The 23,515-nt window shown below is 49.1% G+C and overlaps 2 protein-coding genes across 7 annotated transcripts in view; both read left to right on the top strand.

Annotated features, from left to right (window-relative positions):
• The first annotated feature begins 318 nt into the window (after positions 1 to 318).
• plekha1a (pleckstrin homology domain containing, family A (phosphoinositide binding specific) member 1a) lies at positions 319 to 10,708 on the top strand. 6 transcript variants are annotated; one of them, XR_009930663.1, is made up of 15 exons: positions 2,506 to 2,576; positions 2,612 to 2,664; positions 3,098 to 3,301; positions 3,800 to 3,856; positions 4,098 to 4,143; positions 6,072 to 6,169; positions 6,277 to 6,408; positions 6,651 to 6,791; positions 6,934 to 7,002; positions 7,529 to 7,593; positions 7,743 to 7,896; positions 8,379 to 8,452; positions 9,319 to 9,393; positions 9,535 to 9,881; positions 10,151 to 10,287. XR_009930663.1 is itself a non-coding variant. In XM_062464305.1 (13 exons), the coding sequence occupies exons 2-13, from the start codon at positions 3,161 to 3,163 to the stop codon at positions 10,377 to 10,379; spliced, it is 1,281 nt and encodes a 426-aa protein (XP_062320289.1). In that variant the 5' UTR covers positions 319 to 452; positions 3,098 to 3,160; the 3' UTR covers positions 10,380 to 10,708. The 6 variants fall into 6 exon arrangements, 4 of the variants coding, with proteins under 4 accessions (XP_062320289.1, XP_062320287.1, XP_062320288.1 ...); XR_009930662.1 differs by having other exon boundaries at positions 9,319 to 9,881; XM_062464305.1 differs by lacking the exons at positions 2,506 to 2,576; positions 2,612 to 2,664; positions 9,535 to 9,881 and adding an exon at positions 319 to 452 and having other exon boundaries at positions 10,151 to 10,708.
• A 3,232-nt stretch (positions 10,709 to 13,940) lies between these two features.
• Positions 13,941 to 23,515, top strand: part of htra1a (HtrA serine peptidase 1a) — a 12,509-nt gene continuing 2,934 nt past the window's right edge. Inside the window, exons 1-3 of the mRNA XM_062464301.1 lie at positions 13,941 to 14,585; positions 21,879 to 21,978; positions 22,385 to 22,595. Coding sequence (XP_062320285.1) covers positions 14,126 to 14,585; positions 21,879 to 21,978; positions 22,385 to 22,595 — 771 coding nt within the window. The 5' untranslated portion in view covers positions 13,941 to 14,125. The remainder of the gene's footprint in view (positions 14,586 to 21,878; positions 21,979 to 22,384; positions 22,596 to 23,515) is intronic.

The raw sequence follows: 23,515 nt of genomic DNA, 5'->3' as shown, positions 1-23,515 counted from the left end.
GTTAGCTAACCATTACAATTTAAATCAAGATGCCTGCCTTCAATGCCAGCCATGGAATCAACATTGGGGGGGAAGAAATCTGCTGGGGAGTCTGAGAGTCCCGCCCTGAGAACTTAAAAACAAAAAAACTGCCTGTCGTAGTGTAGCACAGTTATATTTTATTTATATTTTTATATCAATAGATTGGGGGGGACATTTTGACCATATTTGAATATTGGGGGGTACGTCCCTGCCCTGCCTGCCTTTGACGGCCAAGTTTTAGAATCGATCGATATCTCGACTAAACATTGTGTACAACTGAATTTTACCACTAGATGGGGCAAAAATCCTTACTGCGCTGTAAAGAACAGCAGCCCGTGCAGCAGTGATGGTCTGTTCCGAGCCAGCGTCACACTAGACTGTTATCTCGAACAAGCGCACCATATTTACCGGCAGAAGTCTAGTGTGAGTGGGTAAGTAGCTGGCTGTGTTGATGCTAATTCAGTGTAAATTGTAATACTGTTTTACCAGCTAGCTTGTTGTGTTGGTTTAATTAAGTGAGCTACGAAATAGCTTGCCCTGCAACACGAATTGTTTTGGATTTAACTCTTTCAAGTAATGCTATCTAGCTAACTAGCTACTGTATGTTATTTTTCTTCAACACGGCCAGTTAGGTTCGTATAAAGTGTTGACCACACTCACGGTTAACGAGTTAGAGATAGATAGAATACAAAATATAAACGAATGCTAAACTCTGTCTTCTGTCGGATAGACTAGCTATTAGCCCCAATGTTTATGCATCTGTGCTCAGGTAGGACAAGTCAGTCACCTTTCGTGAATGAATGCTATCGGAGCAGACCGAGTCACCGCCGGGTGGCCCTGGATAATTTCACGGAATACTTTTCTGCTCTACTCGATTGCTAGATTTGTACATTATTCTACTTTAGTAACTAGTTAAACAATTTAGCCTCTTTCATCCAGTTTTTTACACAGCAAAGATTAACTATTATGGCCATACCAACCATCCATGTCCATATACAACGCTAACTAGCTGCCAGAACTTCATTTATGTAATTATTGCTAGTTTGCTATTTTTTAATCGAGGGGTTATTCAAGGGTCTGACGTGCCTTGGTTTGTGTATGACGACGTGGTCCCCTTTTCAAAACGTGTTTGGAGAAGTTCCCCTAACAGACTCTTCATTGTCACTAAATGCTAATTTGAATCTAGGACGTTTTTTAATGAAGCCACACTAGGAAGACACTAACTGATTCCCTAGTCATATTCAAATGCAATTCAACTAGAAGAAAAATCTAGCCAACCTGCTTCGGTCGTTCTGGTGTTACTTGATTGCAACAAAAGTTAGCCTGAGGTTTTGATGGGTGTGTGGTGAGGTGGGGTCTAATAAAAGTGCCCATCTTTTCAGCAGAAGCGTGACCAAACTTGTGAGATGCAGCATAGCAGCCAGTATCTCCTAATCTACGCTAAGTTTATCTTGAAAACATGCCAGCTAAACATCAGTAATCCCCACACACCGTCGCTTATTGCAGTCTTTGTTGACTGCAGGACATGAATGTAATGTGGCTCGCAAAGTGTTGAGTGGTCAGGAAAGACAAGGGACTCGGCAAGGAAAGATGATTCGAGATTTTTCGACACAGAATCCAAGCAGATAAACAGAGGCAGCTAAGCTGTTTTTACGCTGCTGTGATAGAAGACACATTGTTTCTCGATCGTCAAGGCGTCGGTTCGCAACCAGCAAGATGTAAGACATCACGAGGATAGCGCCGGACACTGCCAACAGGAGTTGCTATTCTGCCTTTCTGGTCAAAGAGCAGACATACTTCTCATGCATTCTCATCTCACATCTAACGCGTTTTAGTTAAGTTCTCTATGTAGGGAAGCATCAGTCAGACCAGTCCATTTGTCACCATACTCCACCTCACAGAACCCCTATAGTAGACACCACAGCACCATGTGTCAGCTGTCATTCATTTTCTACCGTTCTGAAGTCTCACTCGTCTAGTTGTCTACCCCTCTCCCCTCTCCCACTCTTTGCCTTGGTGCTGTTTTATGGACGACCATTTGGTTGGTAGGAGAGGAGACAAAGGCCTCTCTCACACTTAAGTTGCTATGGAGACCCACATGTTTGAGGGATCCAGGCCGTAGGCAGTGGTCAGCTATAGCAACCCCTCCCCCTCGGTCTGCCTTGACACTGTCTTAATAGTGAGTGTGTGTGTGAATGTGAGAGTGTGTGTGTGAATGTGAGTGAGTGTGTGTGGGGTCACGGGGCGTCTTTGCCTGTCGTAGGGGGTGTGTCCAGAGAATGTGTGGGCTTTGCCTTGACGTCATCCTAGATTCAGCATGCAACAAGCAGAGCTTCTGTCTAAACTGCCCCTTGTCTGCTCACATATGGCTCATTGTCACCCATGCTTAAGGAGGGAGGAGAGAGAGAGAGGGGGTGTGAGGGTGTGAGGTGAGGCCTGTGCTCTTAATCATTCACTATCTCCTAAACCACACTTACTGAACAGGAATGCCGGAGGTGTTGTGTTCAGCTGGCTGGCTGAGGTGAAGTTAAAGATTAGCCAGTGACCCCACCCAGGCCCAGCTCCTGAGGGTGTGTGGTACTGTACACAGGCCCAGCTCCTGAGGGTGTGTGGTACTGTACACTGCTGGCTGCTGACCTGAAGGTGAAGGGTGTTCTCAACCATGAATGTGTCACTTGAGTTATTCTCAGTTAACTGTGGAGGAGGGAGAGAGAGGAGGAGGGAGAGAGAGGAGGAGGGAGAGAGAGAGAGGGGGGGGGGCAAAGAGCATGAGCCTGGCAGACGAGGCCAAGGGTGTGGAAGCGGTGGGGGTGGGGGCAAAATGAAGCCAAAACACGAGTGAAGGAGAATAAGGCTAAAGACATTGAGTGGCTGATGGGAGGGAGGGAGGGAGGGAGGGAGCGAGGGAGGGAGGGAGGGAGGGAGGGGGAGAAAGAGAGAGTTGTGGTTTGTGTGGGCTGTGTCACACGACTTCTAGCCAAGCTCCAGGTGGCAGCGAGTGTAGCTCAAGAGAGAGAGAGAGAGAGAGACCAAAACTACCCAACTCCTGCTTACTCCTCTCTCTCCCCCCTCCAAGCTCTCGGCCTCCTCCCTGCGTTTGCTGCCGGAACCCCAGCCCAGGGAATGTTCCGGAGGGGACATGCCTTACGTGGATAGGCAGAACCGGATCTGTGGCTTCCTAGATATCGAGGAGAATGAGAGCAGCGGGAAATTCCTCCGTCGCTACTTCATCCTGGACACACAGCTGGGTAGCCTGGTCTGGTACATGGACAACCCGCAGGTAACTATCACCCTTCACCTTCTAGACTGCCCTGCTTCTCTAATAGTAATAATACTGTGTTCATTTGGCAGACACTTGTTTGGTTTGTTTGGATAGTCCCACTCCCCCTAGCGAATCAAACGTGTGTTCACACGAACGGGTTTTCACTCAGAAACCAAACAGTCGACCAATCATCGCCAAGCAAGGAAAGCCCTCAGGAGGGCAGGTTTGACAGGTCATTAGAAACATTCGAAACCTCTCAGAACAAAGGCCAGATGGCATCAAGTTTCTTAATGATTAAATATGTGCTTGTTTCATTTGGGAAGCATCTCTCTGCTAACTAAATAGCTCCTGTTATTCCCTTGAATGATGTTTCACGTATCTCAGTCTGCCTCTCTCTCTTCGTCTCCTTTCTGCCCTCACCCCCCTGCCCTCACCCCCCTGCCCTCCCCCCCTGCCCTCCCCCCCTGCCCTCCCCCCCTGCCCTCCCCCCCTGCCCTCCCCCCCTGCCCCCTTTAGAATCTGCCCGTGGGTGCAGACTGTGTCGCCTCCCTCAAGCTCACCTACATCTCCAAGGTAGGAGTGTCTACTCTCAGCATCATGTCCTAATGTAACCCCAATTATACCTGATATAGCGTTGTTATTCATTCATTTTTACTGTGTGCATTTTACATCCTTTCAAATGTTACCCTTTATTGTCTTGCTAAACTATACTACGCTAAGTGCTTCTGCAAATTGCCGCTCAGGGACAAATAAAGTGCATTGAATTGAATAAGCTTCCGTTTGACTGCTTCTCACAGTCCTTCTGTCCTTTCAGGTGAGCGATGCTACCAAGCAGAGACCAAAGGCTGAGTTTTGCTTTGGTGAGTCTGACCGTGGAGCACCCACAACCTTCCCTGGGATTCCTCTCTTAAACCTCCTCTGGTTAAAGGATTGCTCCTTCTCTGACCTTGACTGTGTTTCCACACAGCCTGTGAAGCAAAGCCAGCCTCCATGTGCAGCTCAGCTGGAAAGCCAGCGCCCGATCCTCATGCACTCTAAAACAGACAGTTAATATAACCGCACTCCTCACAGCATCAGGACCCTGGACCACACTACATTTACATTTAGTCATTTAGCAGACACTCTTATCCAGAGCGACTTACAGTAAGTACAGGGACATTCCCCCCGAGGCAAGTAGGGTGAAGTGCCTTGCCCAAGGACACCGTCATTTTGCATTGAATCGAACCTTCTGATTAATAGCCTGATTCCCTAACCGCTCAGCCATCTGACCCCAGTAGAATCTTATGAGGGCTCATTTAACAGTTTCTCAAATGTAGCAGTTTATTTTTTTAATGTCTGAGCTGATGACAGGATCCAGAGCCAGAATCAGAATGGCCCTGGAGTAAGGCTCAGTTTAGGGGTTCTGTAAGCAGGAGTGAATGTGTGTGTGGAGGGTTCGACTGGAAGCTGGCGTTTTTATCTGAACCGGTTGAGGAACTCCTGGGTTAAGGCCTAAATCATGGTTTGCATTTCACGGTTTGTTAATTTTCTAAATTCTGGCCAGTTTGTTAATGCTCGCTATAGCTTTAATGCGTTCTTAATTGCTCTTTCCAGGAAAGGCTGTTTTGGAAAAGCCGTCATATAGGCAAATGCTTCAAGATGGACTTACAGTAAAAGTAGGGTCAGAGCAACAGGCTGATTCATTGCTGTGTGTGTGTGTGTACATCTCTCACACCAACACCACATTTTAAGGCGTGTGTGTTTGATCCCAGCAATGAGTCAGATAATGGATCTTATTCCAGTTACCCCGGAAACCCCCCCTCCACCCCCCCCCCTTCATACCAGGTTTCCTAGCAACCTCCGTGGTTCCCTGGTCTCTGCCCACTGATTGTCCTGACGTTCTCGAGCCTCTGCTCTGAGTCCCACATGAGGACCCGAGGAATCTTCCTTCCTCTGACGCTTCTTGGTTTCTAGAACTCTCTCGTCTGAGACGGTGCTGGTACTTTGTAACATCTCTTCTTGTTACCGGTCGACTCCAAAGATAATGTTTAGTGACAGGCAGTGTTCCTCTGCCAAGGAACTTCTCCCTCTCTCTTCTCTTCTCCCTACCTCTCTCTCTCCCTCTCCCTTCTCTCTCTATCTTAACTGGGTTTGTTTTTAAATGTTGTGCTACCCAAACGTAGGCCAACTGCAAGCAGAGAGAAGGTACGGGGAGAGGATAGGGGGAGCGGGTGTCTCATGGATTTTCCTGAACTGAGACAGGATGTGACCACAAACTCTCTCCCTCTCACACACACACACACACACACACACACACCCACACACACACAGAGAAAAGTGTGGAAGAATGATGTCCTTTGTGACTCCGTCCTAAGAAGTGTTTCTCTGTGCTGCCATCCCCCTGCCTGAGCGATCAGACTGTTCTGTCATTTACCCTGTTCTGTAATGCCATTTAGAATGCTCTAGACGTTTGGAAGAGAGGATAGGGACATGCATGCAGGAGGCGGGCAGAGGGAGGGAGAGAGAGAGAGAGAAAGTGAGAGGGTGAGGGAGAAATAGAGAGGCACTCTGTGTCAGAATCAGTGATTGAGAGCTAATGAGTGACTGACCTAAAAGTGTTGCGTGTGGGAGTGAGAAGCGCGAGTGATCTGAGCTCATTAGCGCCAGGAGCACCCAGTGTTCAATGTCCTGTTAACGACAGCATCAAATCCCATCGAGTAAAGGGCTGATGTGCTCCCAGCCCAGCTCTGGGAGGTGACAGTCTTTTACGCTTGGTTAGGCTTTGAACTTGTTGATGTGTGTGTTTCAGTCATCAACGCTGGGATGAGGAAGATCTTCCTGCAGGCGAACGACCAGCAGGACCTGGTGGACTGGGTCAACGCTCTCAACAAGGCCACCAAAATAACTGTGAGACACACACACACACACACACACTCTATTCCATCCATGTGTTGTCACCCATGTGTATTGGAGGGTGTGTGTAGGTTAGTGACTCAGCGTTGCTCCCTGGGCAGGTCCCCAGGCTGGGTGACGGCCAGCAGGACGTGCAGAGCCAGGGAGCCCTGCTGGAGCAGGCGGGGCCCAGGAAGCAGGCGTCCTACAGGACGGAGATCATCGGAGGGGTGCCCATCATCACCCAGACGCAGGTACCTGCAGACCCCACGCTGCCCTGCTGCCCTGCTGCCCTCTGGGGTCGCACAGCGGGACACACACTCACAAGTATGGACTCTCGTAATGACCCCACCTCCGTCAACACCCCCACCTCACCCCTTCCACCTCCCTCTGTTCCCCCTTCCCCCACTTCATCTCCACCCCCTGTCCTGTCCCCCTCTTCCCCCTCCCCTGGGTCTCCCATCCTCCCCTGCTACCCCCCTCCCCCCTTCTCCAGCAGGAAGGTGGAGAGGGCCAGGAAGGACCAGACAGGGAGGGTCTGCGACGGTCTCACAGCCAGCTTCCGTACTTCCTGGGCAGGCCGGCTCTGGACCAGACGGTCATCAAGTCTGGCTACTGTGTCAAGCAGGGCGCCGTGGTGAGTGAAAGCCAGCGCTCTGATGGAGCTGCAGGGTTTCCAGGGGTGCTGGGAGGAGGGTTGGCTTCTGTGGAGGTCCAGGGGAAGGACTCCCATACGCCCAACATTTCTCTTTTTGTTGACACGTCTTATCTTTCCCCAGATGAAGAATTGGAAGCGGAGGTATTTCTTACTGGAGGAGAACTCGATGAGTTACTTCAAATCAGATCTGGTAAACTGCCAATCTTATCAACGCTGTTTATGCAGTCTTGTCTGTTTTAGAGTGACAGGTTTCTATATGGTTGTACTTCCACTAATTTCTCTCTGTGTGCCACACACACGGTTGTAACACGTTTCACGTCAAGTCTGGAATTCTGCACATGACCAGACATGCCCCCCCCCCCCCCCACACACACACACACACGTCAGCACCCGAATGTGCTCGTATTTTACACCTAGTGAGACATCAACAGTGCCCAAGGACATGGGCTGTCTGTCCTTTCACTGTCAACGCCAGGCTTGGAAGACAACAATGTTACTATGACAGTGTCACTGAACAGCAAGGCCTACTGCACCATACCACAAGCTCCCTCTTTAGGTCAACATTTAGTATTATTCATTGGTTTAGCATTTATTATGAGACGTTTAGGTGTAAAGAATAGAATCTCATCCCTCTCTGTCTCTCTCTGTCTCTCTGCCTCTCTCTCTGTCTTTTTTCCCCCCGTCTCTTTCTGTCTCTCTCTGTCTTTTCTCTCCAGGAAAAGGACCCTCTGAGAGTGATCCCATTGAAAGAGGTTAACAAAGTCCAGGAGTGCAAACAAAGGTGCAACAACAAACGCCTCCTCTCTGTGGAACCAAAAGCCCTCCTCACAGCTGCCCCTGTCTAGCGCTGGGTGAGCCTGGTACTCCCTGACTGACTGGAACCTTCCCCCTCCTCCCCCTCCTCCCCCTCCTCCCCCTCTCCCTCCCCAGTGACATCATGATGAGGGACAACCTGTTCGAGGTGGTCACCCCGTCCAGGACCTTCTTCCTCCAGGCCGACAGCCCGGAGGAGATGCACAGCTGGATCAAGGCCGTGTCTGGAGCCATCGTGGCCCAGCGGGGCCCCGGGAGGTCTGCAGCCTCAGTATGTACCTGAGCCCCTGGGGGGAGGGAGGGAGGGAGTGCCAGGGGGAGGGAGGGAGGGCCAGGGGTGCATGCTGTCTCCTCCTCTGTCTCCTGTCCTCAGTGTCCAGCTGCAGCTGATGCTGGATCAGGGTGTGTCTGGAAGGGCTCACGCCAGCAGCCATCCAAGCACCAATCAAATCTTTTAAAATGCAGTAATGCTCTCTCCACGAGTATTACCCCGCCCCCCCTGCCCTTGTAGAAATCAGACCCAGACTGCCCCGTGGCTCAGTCCAGCCTGACCCCCCCCAGGCCTGACCCCCCCAGGCCTGACCCCCCCCAGGCCTGACCCCCCCAGGCCTGACCCCCCCAGGCCTGACACCCCCAGGCCTGACACCCCCCCCAGGCCTGACCCCCCCCCCCAGGCCTGACCCCCCCCAGGCCTGACCCCCCCCCCCCCCCCCCCAGTGTGCTCTAATCCAGCTTTGCACTGTGTTGTTGCAGATGCGGCAGGCCCGCCGGCTGTCGAACCCCTGTATACAGAGGTACACGTCCCGCATCGGGGAGTGCAGCAGCACGTACGTCAGCTTTTCTACCCTCCTCCCTCCCTCCCCTCCAAACCTCCGCCCCTCCCTCCCTCCCCTCCAAACCTCCGCCCCTCCCTCCCCTCCAAACCTCCGCCCCTCCCTCCCCTCCAAACCTCCTCCCCTCTCTCCTCCTCCCCTCTGGCTGGCACACGCTGCCCTCCTCGTCCAGTCTTGCTGGACTTACTTGCTGTAGATGTCCTCAAGGAAGGTTGTCGCTCCACCTTATGAAAATATGTCCCCATTTGGACACCTAACCCACCCCCCCCAACTACTGCCCCCTCCCCCCCTGCTGGGACTGCTCGATAACGAAACAAAGCCTTCTCTCTCTGCTGAATCGTTGATCTCTCTGCTGCCTTGCTGATCTCCCTGCTGCCGCCCCCCCCCTCTCTCTCTCCCCCCCCCCCCCCCTCTGGCCGTAGCTGTTGGCTGCGTCTCTTGAGTTTTCGGTTTAGGATGTTGTGAGCTTGGACAAAGTTTCAGCACAGCGGCTTGGCTGTGTTGCAGCCCCCTCCCTCCCCCCCCCGCACCCCCACAGCTTGGTTTGGGGGTTTCGAGCATCTCTTACCCACCCTTCTAATTGAAGATAAACATTTTGCAACACTCTGCAACGTAGTAAAATCTACAGCTTACAGACACACACTCACACACAGCACTAACTACCTCAACTTCAATTGTGAACTCCAGCATCATATGTCGTGCACTGACCCATTTCCTGTTTAAAGTCTGTTTTTATATGGACCTCTATTCTCTCTCACACTGTCTGATCTTCTGCTTGTCTGTCTGTCCTTCTGTCTGTCTGTCCTTCTGCTTGTCTGTCTGTCCTTCTGTCTGTCTTCTATATGTGTGCATCTCAGCAGTCTCCTGCAGCTGTGCACGTGTCTTAGATGTGTAACATCCTGCCTGTCTCTTGTCCTTCCTCCTGTCCGCAGCCTGTACGTCCACACACACACACACACGTTTATATTTGTGTCTCTGTGTGGTAGTCTGTGTTTCAGTAATGTCTATGTGACTGCTCACTAACATTGTCTATCTTTCTGTTCTGTATTTCTGTTCATCCCCTCCTTGTTTTTCAGAGAGTGAAGTCTGATAGTAAAATACTAGCATTGAAACACTGAGATATTCCATCTACTGCTCCCAGCTCTCTTCTAACCCTCCTACCCATCACCACTCTACCCATTCCACCACCCATCACTACTATACTCTACCAGCTTTACTTCTATTACCTACTACTATTCTACTCTACCAGCTCCATATATACTTCTACTGATCACTACTCTACCAACTACATATATACCTCTACTCTACCAGCTATTAATTCTTCTACTACATACTACTCTACTGTATCAACCAGCATTCATCCAGGATGCTGTCAGAACATCTATGACTGCTACCAACACTTCTCCTACTACCACCACTACGGGTACTGCTGCAACTGTCCACATTACTACATCTACCACTGCGACTACTTGTACTGCTAGTATGCCTGCTCCTGGTACTAGTGCTGCTCCAGATAGGACAGCTACTGATCCTGGTGCTGCTTCATCAGGTCTTTCACAATATCAACCACTGACTGACTGCAGTCATCTCTTTGGTTTTCCATATAATCCTCTCAATTTCGTTTTTTATCTGACCTGTCTCCCCTAATCTCTCTCTCTCTCTGTCTCTGTCTCTGTCTCTCTCTCTCTCCAGGAACCCTGCGGTCGTTCCTCTCCCTCCACATTCTACCGGAGCCCCGCGGGCCCCCCCCTCCCTCGCTCGCCCATATCTGCAGTGCCACCCTTCTCAGAGTGCCCTGCTGTCGCGGGCGGCGCACGCCCGCAGCATGGCGTGGGACAGCGAGCACTTCATGAGCCTCCTGCCGCGGCCCGGCCGCGCCCGGCCCCGCCTCTCCCTCCAGGAGACGCCACTCGCCAAGTGACCGACGTCGCCGCGGCAGCCGAGCCGGAGTCGCCGTGGCGACGGCGAAGTCACTTTGAGCCCTGCCCTGGCGAGCCGCCCCTCGACCTGGACGATGCAGAACTGCCGGTCAGCGAGGTCTGACCTTTGACCTCATCCTCTGCTTAGGGAGGGGACTGTAGTAGACTAGCGTTAGCGAACAGGCAAGCTGGTCCTGGTGTACTTTCCTGATAGGGATTTGAATGGAACAGAACAGGGATTTGAATGGAACAGAACAGGGATTTGAATGGAACAGAACAGGGATTTGAATGGAACAGAACAGGGATTTGAATGGAACAGAACAGAAAGATGGCTCTCATTAAGACTGCGTACACTTTGTGCAGTTTAAATGAATACTGGCTGTTCCATCGACTGGTCACTGTAACGTGTGTGTGTGTGTGTGTGTGAGGACTGACACTGTACTGAAATATGCACCAAAGATGTCGCCCTGTTCACCAGTCCCTCCCACCGCACCCCTTTCAAACCTATTTATTTACTTATATAGTTGAGACTGTCAAAGTTCCAGGGCTGAACTCAGCTTGTCCTTGTGAAATAGAAAAAGATTCAGGAAAGAGCTTCATTAGAACCTGTCAAACAGTGATTTTCTGCCAAGTCGGGATACATCAAGGCAGCTTGTAGACAATATTTCCTCGTCTAATTCAACTAATTCAACGTAGCCTATTGATAACACTTATTTCCTTTTCTAACATCACTAATCTCACTCTGTGTAATTAACACTTTCTGTATTTGTGGGATATTTGACCAAATGTGTTGGAGCCACCTATGTCCAGTGTAACTGGAGGGGGTAACCAGTGGTCACTCTGAGATGACCAGTGTAACTGGAGGGGGTAACCAGTGGTCACTGAGATGACCAGTGTAACTGGAGGTGGTAACCAGTGGTCACTCTGAGATGACCAGTGTCTTCTGGTCGTGGTACCAGAAGATGTGCAGCCTTAAGCAAGGTCTTCTTCTTCGTTTGCCAAACTTTTTGAGGGTACTTTTATGGATCCCGACACGTGGTTTCCATGGTTACGGTTTCCAGTGACTGACTGTTGGGAGATGTGAGGATGTATTCACTAGAATGGAGCTGAGTGGCTTGAGGAACGGCCAGAGGGAGATTCTGACCTGCAGTCAGGTCAGGACCGAGGCTTTTTCAAACGGCTGTAAGCAGGTTGTGAGGATCATGTAGAGATGTTGTTTAGTAATATAATACCTTGTAAGAATGTGTCTTTTTTTATCTGCATGTTGCCAATCCACTAATAATTGACCCTGGGGCCTCTGTGGAACAGGTACTGCAATGTGTGTGTGTAAAACAGTGACTGCAATGTGTGTTTGACAAATCTGGAAATTATGCGGATGTAATCTTTTTGTAATCTTTTTTTTTTGTTTTTTTTTTTGCCAAATTTGTTGTATATTGATTGTTAAGCTTTTAGATGTTTCCTTTCAAAGTCCCCTGTGCCTGTCCCTCCAGATAGGATGGGTTATTCCTGCAGTAGGCAACTGTTCTTCATGTCTTATATTGAGAGCCTCGTTGTAGTTCTGCTAAGTGAAATAGCCTTTTGAAAAGTGCCTGCATAAATTCTATCCAAATAACAAAGCTATTTTAACCCTTTCATTTGTCTCGTGTAATTGTGATTATGTCACTATTTATTAAATGGATGACTTGAACCAAAGGCCTGGTTAATTACTTTTAATTCAGTGGCAACTGTATTAATTTGAATAACGCTAATGCGCATAGGAACATTTTAAAATATCATACAGATGATTTGGATTATTGTGTTTTTGTTGTAACTTTATCAGCTTTTTGTTTTGATTCAGTTGTGAGTAAAGTGGCTGGTGAAGAAGTTAAACTTCTTTCCAGCTTCATGGTCAATGGAAGACCACACTGCCCTCTAGTGGCGAGACAGCGTCCTACTCGTAGGGTAAACCATACTTCATCCTGTGTTTGTTTAACACCCAGTCAGTCAGCTGGACCCTCTGAGCTGGGTGGGGTGGTCCTGGGAGGATCCCCTTTTGGGACCATCTACTGAAAGTCTCCAGCTCTTTCATTTGTGAGTTGGGTTGACCTCAGGGCTGTCAGTGACCTGTCCAGGATGAACGATGCTCAGCGGAGCATGGGCGGACGATGATGTCATAGAACGGAGAGACGTCATGGTTACATAAGTGGTCAACAAACACAACATGTAGACGGTCTTTGGGGTCTCGTAACAGATAGGAGAGGCTGAGAGCGCTCCCAGCGCTCGTTTCTGACAGTAGTTCTGCTTTTATTAGCGTGTGGGAGATGAATTTGGTTTTACGCTCATAAAGTGGACCACTTTAGGTGGGCTCTAGAGCAACACACCTAAAGACACGCTGATCGTGGTCGTTTTAGTCTAGTTTTCATGAGAACGCTGTTTTAGACAAACGTTAAGGCCACTGTGTTGTTCCTTAACTCAATAACCCACATTTACCTTTTCCATTGAACTGTTTTAATGCCACTTGGTCAGGTAAAAATATATATTTTCCCCCAAACTGGTTAGATTTACAACGTACGTGAACAAAGTTATCCTTTATTCTTGAATCTGCACCCTGCTGTGTTCATATTCAACACCACAGGGGGCAGAGCCCTCGTCCAGACGCCAGGCCTGAGAAGTGGTCTGACCATCTCATTAAAGCTACATACTCATTAGAATACCCCATGGCCCCTAACCAATCGTGAGAGCCGTTTATGACGCAGATTCATTGGTTCTTTGTTTACAGGATGTTTAACAGCTCACCACAGGCATGTATGCATACAAAGATTTGTTGTTTTGGTGAAACCCATAACTGGTCATGGCAGTAACTTTGACTTTTCACTGTTTCTCTGTGCAGTAGGTGTGAGTTGTTCTGAAGCTGGCTTCGTTTGGGCACATTTGTTCCACAAAAGGGCACAATTTGATTTACAGTAGACCACAAATAAGAAACTAATATTCATTAGTTTACTTAAAGTGAATTAAGTTTCATTCCTAACCACAGGGTTTATTTACTGGTTGTTTACTGTTTGGTAAGTTTCTAACCACACATTTGGCATTGGTGTCTTGAACAGAGAAATATATTGCTGTATTACTCAATACAATTAATGAGCTGTATCCACTGTGGGGTTGGCAGGATTGTCGCTGCACCAAGTGTGACTAATTCATCAAAGAATCAGCTACAATTCGTTTAGAATAATGCCGTGTATACAATACATCAGTACAAGGAAGGATTTAGAAGAAAACATTTTACCGTTTAAATCCAAATGTAGGCTTATATTTTGGATTATTATCGTTATTAAGTAGTGTATAGTGATAAAACACTATGACCAGTTTTTTTAAATGTTTTAGACAAGCTTACATAGCCTACTATATATGGGATACAATACTGTAGGCTGACCAACAAATTGAGTGGAAATAAATACAGCAAAGCTCCCCCTTTTATGGGACGTCACGCACATACACCAATCACAAAGCGTGGTGTTATTGTCTAGAAAGTGTGCCGGGTCATGTGGAATTGAGTAGGCTTTCATAAATGCAGTGGCAGCAAAAAAACGCCAAGTCGCGTATTGGTGCGCAGTGGAAGTTGAGCTTTCCTAAATCCCTCTAGCTGAAGCGACTGCTCTGCCCGATAACGCTCAGTCTCCGTATCCCAAATCACTGTAGCCTCTGCGGACTTTTAAAGGACATTTGATCGTTTACCCAAGAGCTTAACAGTGGTTGTACTTTAGATATCATCATGTTTTGGCCACTATTGTGCGTAAATCTTTTCCTGGTATCCGTCCCTGTACACGCTCAGATCTCTAATAGGTACGTTATTGGCTGTCCTAGTCGCTGTGACAAGTCGATGTGTCCCCGTATGCCAACGGATTGCTTAGCAGGACAAGTTCTCGACCACTGTAACTGCTGCCAGGTGTGTGCGTCCGGGGAAGACGAAGCGTGTGGCGGCAATGGCAAACTCGGCGACCCGGTGTGCGGAGAGGGCTTGGAATGCTCGGTGTCCGGTGGTGTGGCATATTCAGCCACGGTCAGGAGGAGAGGCAAGAGTGGCATTTGTGTCTGCAAAAGTACCGATCCGGTTTGCGGCAGCGACGGGGTGTCCTACCGTAACATCTGCGAGCTCAAACGGGTCAGCAAGCGGGCGCAAAAACTCCAGCAGCCACCTGTTCTGTTTATTCAGCGGGGAGCATGCGGAAAAGGTAACTTGTTCTATTGTACAGTCATACTCTGTGGTCACGTTAGAGACAGTTTTACAGTAACTGGCGAATGTTGTTCCGATGACCAATTGTCCGAATTACAATGTGGATTTTGCGTCGCTTACTCATTGCCGTAGATAGTTCCTGTAAGACTGTGTAGTGTGTGGTGTCAGAAAACATGTGTGGATGCAGCTGCAGTCATGGAGGTAACAGTCGCCTATTCATGGTGCAACAAACAGCAAGTGGCCTTTGACAACAAAACAATGGCATCCATTGAAATCAGTTTCTATCTGTGTAATGCACCCATGCATACAAATATAGGCTCACAGATTATTGATAATCCTCCGTAGGGAATGGCTCAGTTCAGCTGAACCCAACTAACTCTGTGGTTTTTCTGTATCAGGCTGTAGAATGAGACAAATCACTAGGTTACAGTCGGCATAACACTTAGAGATTAGCCCTGACATGCCTGCAGTCGTATGCATATTTGGTGCTTGATTACTGCTGCTATCACATTCACCACACATTTCCCCTGACGTGTCTGTCAGAAGAGTGATTGTGAACAGACTCCTGGGACAGTGGACACTCAGAGTCGGCCCTGCAGCCCGGACTCCTGCTGTCACAAACCAGCAGGACTTTAGATGAACCAGACGGTGTCTTCATCTCCTTCATGTTTTCTTTTGTAAAATCCCTCAATGTCTGATGTTAGGGTGGATTAATAAGATGCTCTTCTGGTCCCGTCTAACCACTGAATTCTTAGAGAGTGGTGTCAGAGTGAATACTCCTGATGAAGGGATTTGTTCCTGTAAGTCTGTAACAGGGCTGACGGTTACAGAAACTCACAGGTGATGAGAGATCAAAGGAGATCCTGTTCAACTTTTTGTGTGTGTGTAAGGGTGTATGTGTGGCGAGGGGGATATGGGTGTGTGTATTAGTGTGTGTAGGGAGGGGTGTGTGTGTGTGGGGAGGAGTGTGTGTGGGCCCCATCTGTTGAGCACCACACCCCAGCACCTGCAGCTTGATGGACAGAATGCTCCACTTGGCAATGAACCCTCCTCTCTCTCTCTCTCTCTCTCTCTCTCTCTCTCTCTCTCTCTCTCTCTCTCTCTCTCTCTCTCTCTCAGTTCTCAGTCACCCTTTCTCTCCCCCCTGTCTCCATCCTTTCCTCTCCTCTCACTCTTTCCAATTCTCTATCTCTCTCTCTCGCCCCCTCTCTCCACCATGAGTAAACACTACTTTTGACTGAGAGAGCAGGACTGTGTTAGTAGGACTGTGAGAGCAGGACTGTGTTAGTAGGACTGTGAGAGCAGGACTGTGAGAGCAGGACTGTGAGAGCAGGACTGTGTTAGTAGGACTGTGAGAGCAGGACTGTGTTAGTAGGACTGTGAGAGCAAGACTGTGAGAGCAGGACTGTGAGAGCAGGACTGTGTGAGCAGGACTGTGAGAGCAGGACTGTGAGAGCAGGACTGTGTGAGCAGGACTGTGTGAGCAGGACTGTGAGAGCAGGACTGTGTGAGCAGGACTGTGAGAGCAGGACTGTGTGAGCAGGACTGTGAGAGCAGGACTGTGAGAGCAGGACTGTGTTAGCAGGACTGTGTGAGCAGGACTGTGTTAGCAGGACTGTGTGAGCAGGACTGTGTTAGCAGGACTGTGTGAGCAGGACTGTGAGAGCAGGACTGTGTTAGCAGGACTGTGTGAGCAGGACTGTGTTAGTAGGACTGTGAGAGCAGGACTGTGTTAGTAGGACTGTGAGAGCAGGACTGTGAGAGCAGGACTGTGAGAGCAGGACTGTGTTAGCAGGACTGTGAGAGCAGGACTGTGTTAGCAGGACTGTGTGAGCAGGACTGTGTTAGCAGGACTGTGTGAGCAGGACTGTGTGAGCAGGACTGTGTGAGCAGGACTGTGAGAGCAGGACTGTGTTAGCAGGACTGTGTGAGCAGGACTGTGTTAGTAGGACTGTGAGAGCAGGACTGTGTTAGTAGGACTGTGAGAGCAGGACTGTGTTAGTAGGACTGTGTGAGCAGGACTGTGAGCAGGACTGTGAGAGCAGGACTGTGAGAGCAGGACTGTGTTAGCAGGACTGTGAGAGCAGGACTGTGAGAGCAGGACTGTGTTAGCAGGACTGTGAGAGCAGGACTGTGAGAGCAGGACTGTGTGAGCAGGACTGTGAGAGCAGGACAGTGAGAGCAGGACTGTGAGAGCAGGACTGTGTTAGCAGGACTGTGAGAGCAGGACTGTGAGAGCAGGACTGTGTTAGCAGGACTGTGAGAGTAGGACTGTGAGAGCAGGACTGTGTTAGCAGGACTGTGAGAGCAGGACTGTGAGAGCAGGACTGTGTTAGCAGGACTGTGTTAGCAGGACTGTGAGAGCAGGACTGTGAGAGCAGGACTGTGAGAGCAGGACTGTGTTAGCAGGACTGTGTGAGCAGGACTGTGTTAGCAGGACTGTGTGAGCAGGACTGTGAGAGCAGGACTGTGTTAGCAGGACTGTGAGAGTAGGACTGTGAGAGCAGGACTGTGTTAGCAGGACTGTGAGAGCAGGACTGTGAGAGCAGGACTGTGTTAGCAGGACTGTGTTAGCAGGACTGTGTTAGCAGGACTGTGAGAGCAGGACTGTGAGAGCAGGACTGTGAGAGCAGGACTGTGTTAGCAGGACTGTGCCAAGCTACATGAGGTCGCCTCACCAGAGCGAGAGAGCCGCCCCCCCCCTCCCCCTCAGGCAGCAAGTCTGGACCCCGGCTTCTCTCAAAGAAAACACACCAAATTGCACTTTGCATGATGTCACTTGCATCTGGTTTCTGAAGTTGTTGATTAGGCAAGTTGTTTAAGTTGGAACAGGATGTAGGTCGAATTCTACTCGTGTGTTTTCTTAAATAACTCACTTTGTCACCGATAGGCATATAAGGACTCCAGAAACAAGTTGAGATTTAAAGGTGTTTTTAAGAGCACAGACGGAGTGAATACATGTGTTGATTTAAGGACTTTGACTTGGTATGAATGTAAACCATCACACCTCAACAAATGGCAACACGATGTATGGCTACGAGGAGTGATTCTGTGAATTTACATTGGCAACCCCTGACGGTGTCGAGATGGGAATGTGCAAATGCTCTAACTGTTCCTGGGAGTCAGGTGGCTGAGCGGTTAGGGAATCGGGCTAGTAATCAGAAGGTTGCCAGTTCGATTCCCGGACGTGCAAAATGACGTTGTGTCCTTGGGCAAGGCACTTCACCCTACTTGCGTCGGGGGGAATGTCCCTGTACTTACTGTAAGTCGCTCTGGAAAAGAGCGTCTGCTAAATGACTAAATGTAAATGTTCCTGGTGTGAGTGCTGATTAGACACATTTCCCTCCAGCCAGCGTCCCTGCCTCGTCAGTCTTGCCTTTCCTATGGTGAACAAACATGTTCCCACATTTCCTCCTCCCTTCGCTCTCCCATCCTCCCCAGGAACACACAATGGGATGACTGTTTGTCCACATGGGCATTTCTTTTCTTACTTGGCAGAGAGAAAGGGATTCTGGGATGTTTTGCTCGCGTTGTGACGGAGCTTGTGTATGCTCCACAACATCCTCAGCTGTGAGCTGACTAAAACAAGCAACAGAGTGACAGAGAGTGACAGAGAGAGAGAGAGAGAGAGAGAGTGACAGAGAGAGAGAGAGAGAGAGAGAGAGAGAGAGAGAGAGAGAGAGAGAGAGAGGGAGAGGTAGAGAGAGAGAGACTGAGAGAGACAGCGATAGTAAGAGAGAGAGAGAGAGAGAGAGAGAGAGAGAGAGAGAGAGAGAGAGAGAGAGAGAGAGAGAGAGAGAGAGACTGAGAGAGACAGCGATAGTAAGAGAGAGAGAGACAGATGGAAAGGGAGCAGCCTTGATGTAACTCGAAGCGTCTGTAGGAAGGGGAGCTTCCACATAGAGAAACTCTTGAAGCAGCCGTGTCAATACAGGCAGGCAGTCTGGGGCCAGTCTAGGACCTGCAGGGTGTGTCAATACAGGCAGGCAGTCTGGGGCCAGTCTAGGACCTGCAGGGTGTGTCAATACAGGCAGGCAGTCTGGGGCCAGTCTAGGACCTGCAGGGTGTGTCAATACAGGCAGGCAGTCTGGGGCCAGTCTAGGACCTGCAGGGTGTGTCAATACAGGCAGGCAGTCTGGGGCCAGTCTAGGACCTGCAGGGTGTGTCAATACAGGCAGGCAGTCTGGGGCCAGTCTAGGACCTGCAGGGTGTGTCAATACAGGCAGGCAGTCTGGGGCCAGTCTAGGACCTGCAGGGTGTGTCAGTGTGTGCGTGTGCTAATGTGCATTATTGTATGTGTGTGTGTGTGTGTGTGAGTATGTCAGCAGGGTATGTTATGGGTCGAGGCATGATGCCTTGTGCTTGTGTTTAAAGCAGCTTGTGGTTTCAGTGGGTCCCTGGCTTGTTTCCCATGGCCTGCCTCTCTCCTGCTTCTGCTAGGGCATGCCTTCTCCTTCTCTTCCCAGGGTCAGAGTTCAAAAGACCATATATCTCAGTTTAACTGTCTGTCAGGCCCAGTTTGTATGTGTCTGTGTGTGTGAGAGTCAGAGAAAAAACTGAGAGCTTGAGGCTAAAGTCTATTTTATGTGACTATGCCGTACGCTCAACAACTGGCAGTGGTTCAAAAAGACAAGCATTGTCCATGAGATATGACCTGTAGCTTAGTGCTCTCACTACTTTATGAAAGCACCTAGACGTGACACACACCAGTTTTCATGACAGAAATAGCTAACAGTTAATAAAGTAAAATCTTTACAAAGACATTCCAACGATTCGCCATATGCTTTGGTTGAGGTAGGTTTTTCCTCTCCTTGCGACAGCTGTTTTTGAGTTTGTCAGATGACTTGATTCCACCAGTCTCCCATTGCGGTCCTCCCGCCCAGGACCATGTTTGTCATCAGAGAGCAACCTGCCTCGCTCTGGAGACTTCCAGAACCTCAGCCACACTATAACCTGCTCTGCTCTGGAGACTTCCAGAACCTCAGTCACACTATAACCTGCTCGGCTCTGGAGACTTCCAGAACCTCAGCCACACTATAACCTGCCTCGCTCTGGAGACTTCCAGAACCTCAGTCACACTATAACCTGCTCGGCTCTGGAGACTTCCAGAACCTCAGTCACACTATAACCTGCTCGGCTCTGGAGACTTCCAGAACCTCAGCCACACTATAACCTGCTCGGCTCTGGAGACTTCCAGAACCTCAGCCACACTATAACCTGCTCGGCTCTGGAGACTTCCAGAACCTCAGTCACACTATAACCTGCTCGGCTCTGGAGACTTCCAGAACCTCAGTCACACTATAACCTGCTCGGCTCTGGAGACTTCCAGAACCTCAGCCACACTATAACCTGCTCGGCTCTGGAGACTTCCAGAACCTCAGCCACACTATAACCTGCTCGGCTCTGGAGACTTCCAGAACCTCAGTCACACTATAACCTGCTCGGCTCTGGAGACTTCCAGAACCTCAGTCACACTATAACCTGCTCGGCTCTGGAGACTTCCAGAACCTCAGCCACACTATAACCTGCTCTGCTCTGGAGACTTCCAGAACCTCAGCCACACCTGCTTTGCTCTGGATGAGGATCACAAAACACTCATCACACTTTGGCCCAAACCCCACACGTTTCCATTGCAGCGACGTGTCTGTGGAAACAAATCAGATCTATCTGTCATGGATTTCGTGTGTGTGCGTGTGTGTGTGTTGACGACCCAAGGATCACAGACAAGTGAAGGAGACAAGTGCTGGAGGACTTGATGAACTCAACTAGTCAATTTGAGACAGATTCTGGTCTTTTTCTGTCCAATTTCATTGCATTAGATCTTAGATTTGAACCAAAGGTTTGGGGAAAATGACAAGTTCATTTCCATCTCTCTGTACTAATGGACTGGAGAGGAAAAGTTGATGCCTATAGTTTACGAATCCTGTCTTACGAGGGCCGAAGGGGTGAACTTCAGTTCCAAGAATTATATTGTACTTCAACTTTAACTTAATTACACAGAACACGCCAGATTATCCAGTACATCAACATACAGGATGTGCATTATTACATTATGACATCACACAGGAAGCTCATCTTTTTCCTGTTTTAGGGAAATCACCACCTCCTGAGGGCATGGAATACACTGGAATTCCATCCCAGAGTTTTCCGTTTTGGACCCAAAAAAGCCATGGTTCTGCACTGTGTCATTACTGTGTAAAGTGAGCTCAAGTGTACCAAGACATTACAACCTCCCACTGACGCGGTTTCGTTGGACCACAAGGAAAACGCTAAATATCGGTCCTCCGGCCCTTAATTTTAGCATCACATTACACAGTAGAAATACCACGATTTAACTGTAATTGTTTCTGTTGTCAGGCCTCTTTGGTTACTCCTCTGTGTTCTGAGTGGAGATGTGCTTTCCTCTGAGGTAGATCGCAAAACGGTTTCTTGTAAATTAGGAAATGGTGAGGTAGCTAAGTGGTAGTTGATTTTCCCCAAACCTTTGGAGTCAGATGGCTGAGCGGTGAGGGAATCGGGCTAGTAATACGAAGGTTGCCAGTTCGATGCCAACTGACGTTGTGTCCTTGGGCAAGGCACTTCACCCTACTTGCCTCGGGGGGAATGTCCCTGTACTTACTGTAAGTCGCTCTGGATAAGAGCGTCTGCTAAATGACTAAATGTAAATGTGGTCGACGCCACCAAATCTTCCAAACACACTGTCCCTCCTCAGGGAAGGGAAATATGAAATGGGTGGTTGTTAGGGATGATTGTGTTGTCTTAACTTTAACAAAACAAACACGTCCACAAGAATCTTCTGAGGCGACGAGCAGTAATTCCCAGGTTGGGTTGGAAGGTTGTGTTGCTGTCCCAGTATGGGTTAATTACATGGTGAATCTACTTTACCTCTGATGCAGGAAACACAGACACACAGTGTGTAGTCCCTAGACTTTACCTCAAACTCATCTTGTTATCCCTTCACAGAACAACCAGTTTGGCTTGATCTTTTCTCATTGTCCTGTTGTTACAGTCGATTGTTTTTTTGTTGTATTTGTAGTGTTTTTCGACAATTGTGGTTGTAACAGTGTTATATTGTCAGATGGCAGATTGGGGGTCAGATGGCTGAGTGGTTAGGGAATCGGGCTATCAATCAGAAGGTTCCCGGATCGATTCCCGGCTGCGCAAAATGACGTTGTGTCCTTGGGCAAGGCACTTCACCCTACTTGCCTCGGGGGAATGTCCCTGTACTTACTGTAAGTCGCTCTGGATAAGAGCGTCTGCTAAATGTAAATGTAAATGTGTGTGTTTTCAGCACAGGACAACCCAAACAGCCTGAGACACAAATACAACTTCATCGCTGACGTTGTGGAGCGCATCGGCCCGGCTGTGGTCCACATTGAACTCTACCGCAAGTAAGAGTTGCACCTGTGTGTGAGTGTGTGTGAGAGAGAGAGTGTGTGTGCATGTTGGAGTATGTTAAGAGACATTCCAGGGTTTACGACACAGCCCACCTGCACATGACTCCACCCCAGATGGAAAGAACACTTCACTTTAAAACCTGTTTTAAGGGGTTCTCTCCTTTTTCACGATGTCTTCCTGCTGTACCATCACATTACCCCCCCTTCTCCCTCCCTCCCTCCCTCCCTCCCTCCCTGCCTCCCTGCCTGCCTCCCTCCCTCTCTCTCTCTCTCTCTCTCTCTCTCTCTCTCTCTCTCTCTCTCTCTCTCTCTCTCTCTCTCTCTCTCTCTCTCTCTCTCCCTCCTTCCCCCCTCCCTCCCTCCCTCCCCCCCCCTCCCTCCCTCCCTCCCCTCCTTCCAGGATGGCGTACTCTAAGAGGGAGGTTGCGGTGGCCAGTGGCTCTGGGTTCGTGGTGTCCGAGGACGGTCAGATTGTCACCAACGCCCACGTCGTGGCCAACAAGCATCGGGTGAAGGTGGAGCTGAAGAACGGGGCCTCATACGACGCCAAAATCAAGGACGTGGACGAGAAGTCCGACATCGCCCTCATCAAGATCCAGACCCCGGTCAGTGAGGTCACACAAGGGAACTTTTCTGAATTTAAAACAGTATAAATTCAAATAATATGAATAAATAATTAAAATAGCTGAGTCTAGAGAATAGAGTAGTTTCAGCTGGAGCCAACATCCATGCAATAAGCTCAGGATGAAGCCAACACATGGGGCAAACATGTCCTGGGTTCACATCCCTCAAAAAATACTCTTGTATATTTTAAACTGTATGTAATATCGTAAGTAGTAGGTTCGTGGAGTGTGGCTTTTATCACAGCAGTTGCACAGTGCTTCACAGCTTGATCTGAGCTCTGGAGTGTGAGAGTGTGTGGAAATGACAGAGTTCAAAACACTCAGAGGCAGACAAGAGAGGCAGACAAGGTTTTGACTCCAGGATCCCAGGCCAGAGGCAGTCAGTGCCTCGCCTCTCTCCCAGCCTTCACAGCTGCTACACATCTACACAACAAGCAACAACCGCAACCCAGAACAATTAAGAAGCAGCAGCACTTGTTGTGCTGTCTGTAACAAAACAGCAGGCATTGGGTTTTGGCAAGAAAGGTGTCCTTCCAGATCATTCAACAAGGGTTAATAAAGAGCTCTCGGCTGGTTCATCATGCCTCATGTTTGGAGCAACAAGCGGTCGGTTTACAACCATCCTTAAAAGGTGCATAGAATCATTCCTTACAAGAGGATGAACAATTGGTGCCACACAGTTTGTTTTCGATTACAGCCGTATTAACTGGTACATGGCAGGGTGGAGTTATGTACTTCCTCATAGATGCTGAGGAGGAGATGGGCCTTACAAGTCTGGGGCCTTCCAGTAACCTCCAAACCCAGCTCAGCTTTGTGTGCAGCTCTGTGGGATCCACATCGCCCATTAATCACAGCCAACAGACATATGAAGGAATGTCTGGCAGACAGTCAAAGCCACAGGCTACAAG

Source organism: Osmerus eperlanus, chromosome 6, assembly GCF_963692335.1.
Source record: "Osmerus eperlanus chromosome 6, fOsmEpe2.1, whole genome shotgun sequence".
In the NCBI taxonomy this organism is placed as follows: Eukaryota; Metazoa; Chordata; class Actinopteri; order Osmeriformes; family Osmeridae; genus Osmerus; species Osmerus eperlanus.
This window is presented reverse-complemented; position numbering and strand designations above follow the sequence as displayed.

Bases quoted from the DNA above. Each gene is read 5' to 3' on its own strand.
- plekha1a (XM_062464305.1), top strand. From the start codon at position 3,161: ATGCCTTACGTGGATAGGCAGAACCGGATCTGTGGCTTCCTAGATATC. The intron at 6,409-6,650 runs GTACCTGCAGAC...CCCCTTCTCCAG, and splicing joins CCATCATCACCCAGACGCAG to CAGGAAGGTGGAGAGGGCCA. The intron at 7,003-7,528 runs GTAAACTGCCAA...TTTTCTCTCCAG, and splicing joins GTTACTTCAAATCAGATCTG to GAAAAGGACCCTCTGAGAGT.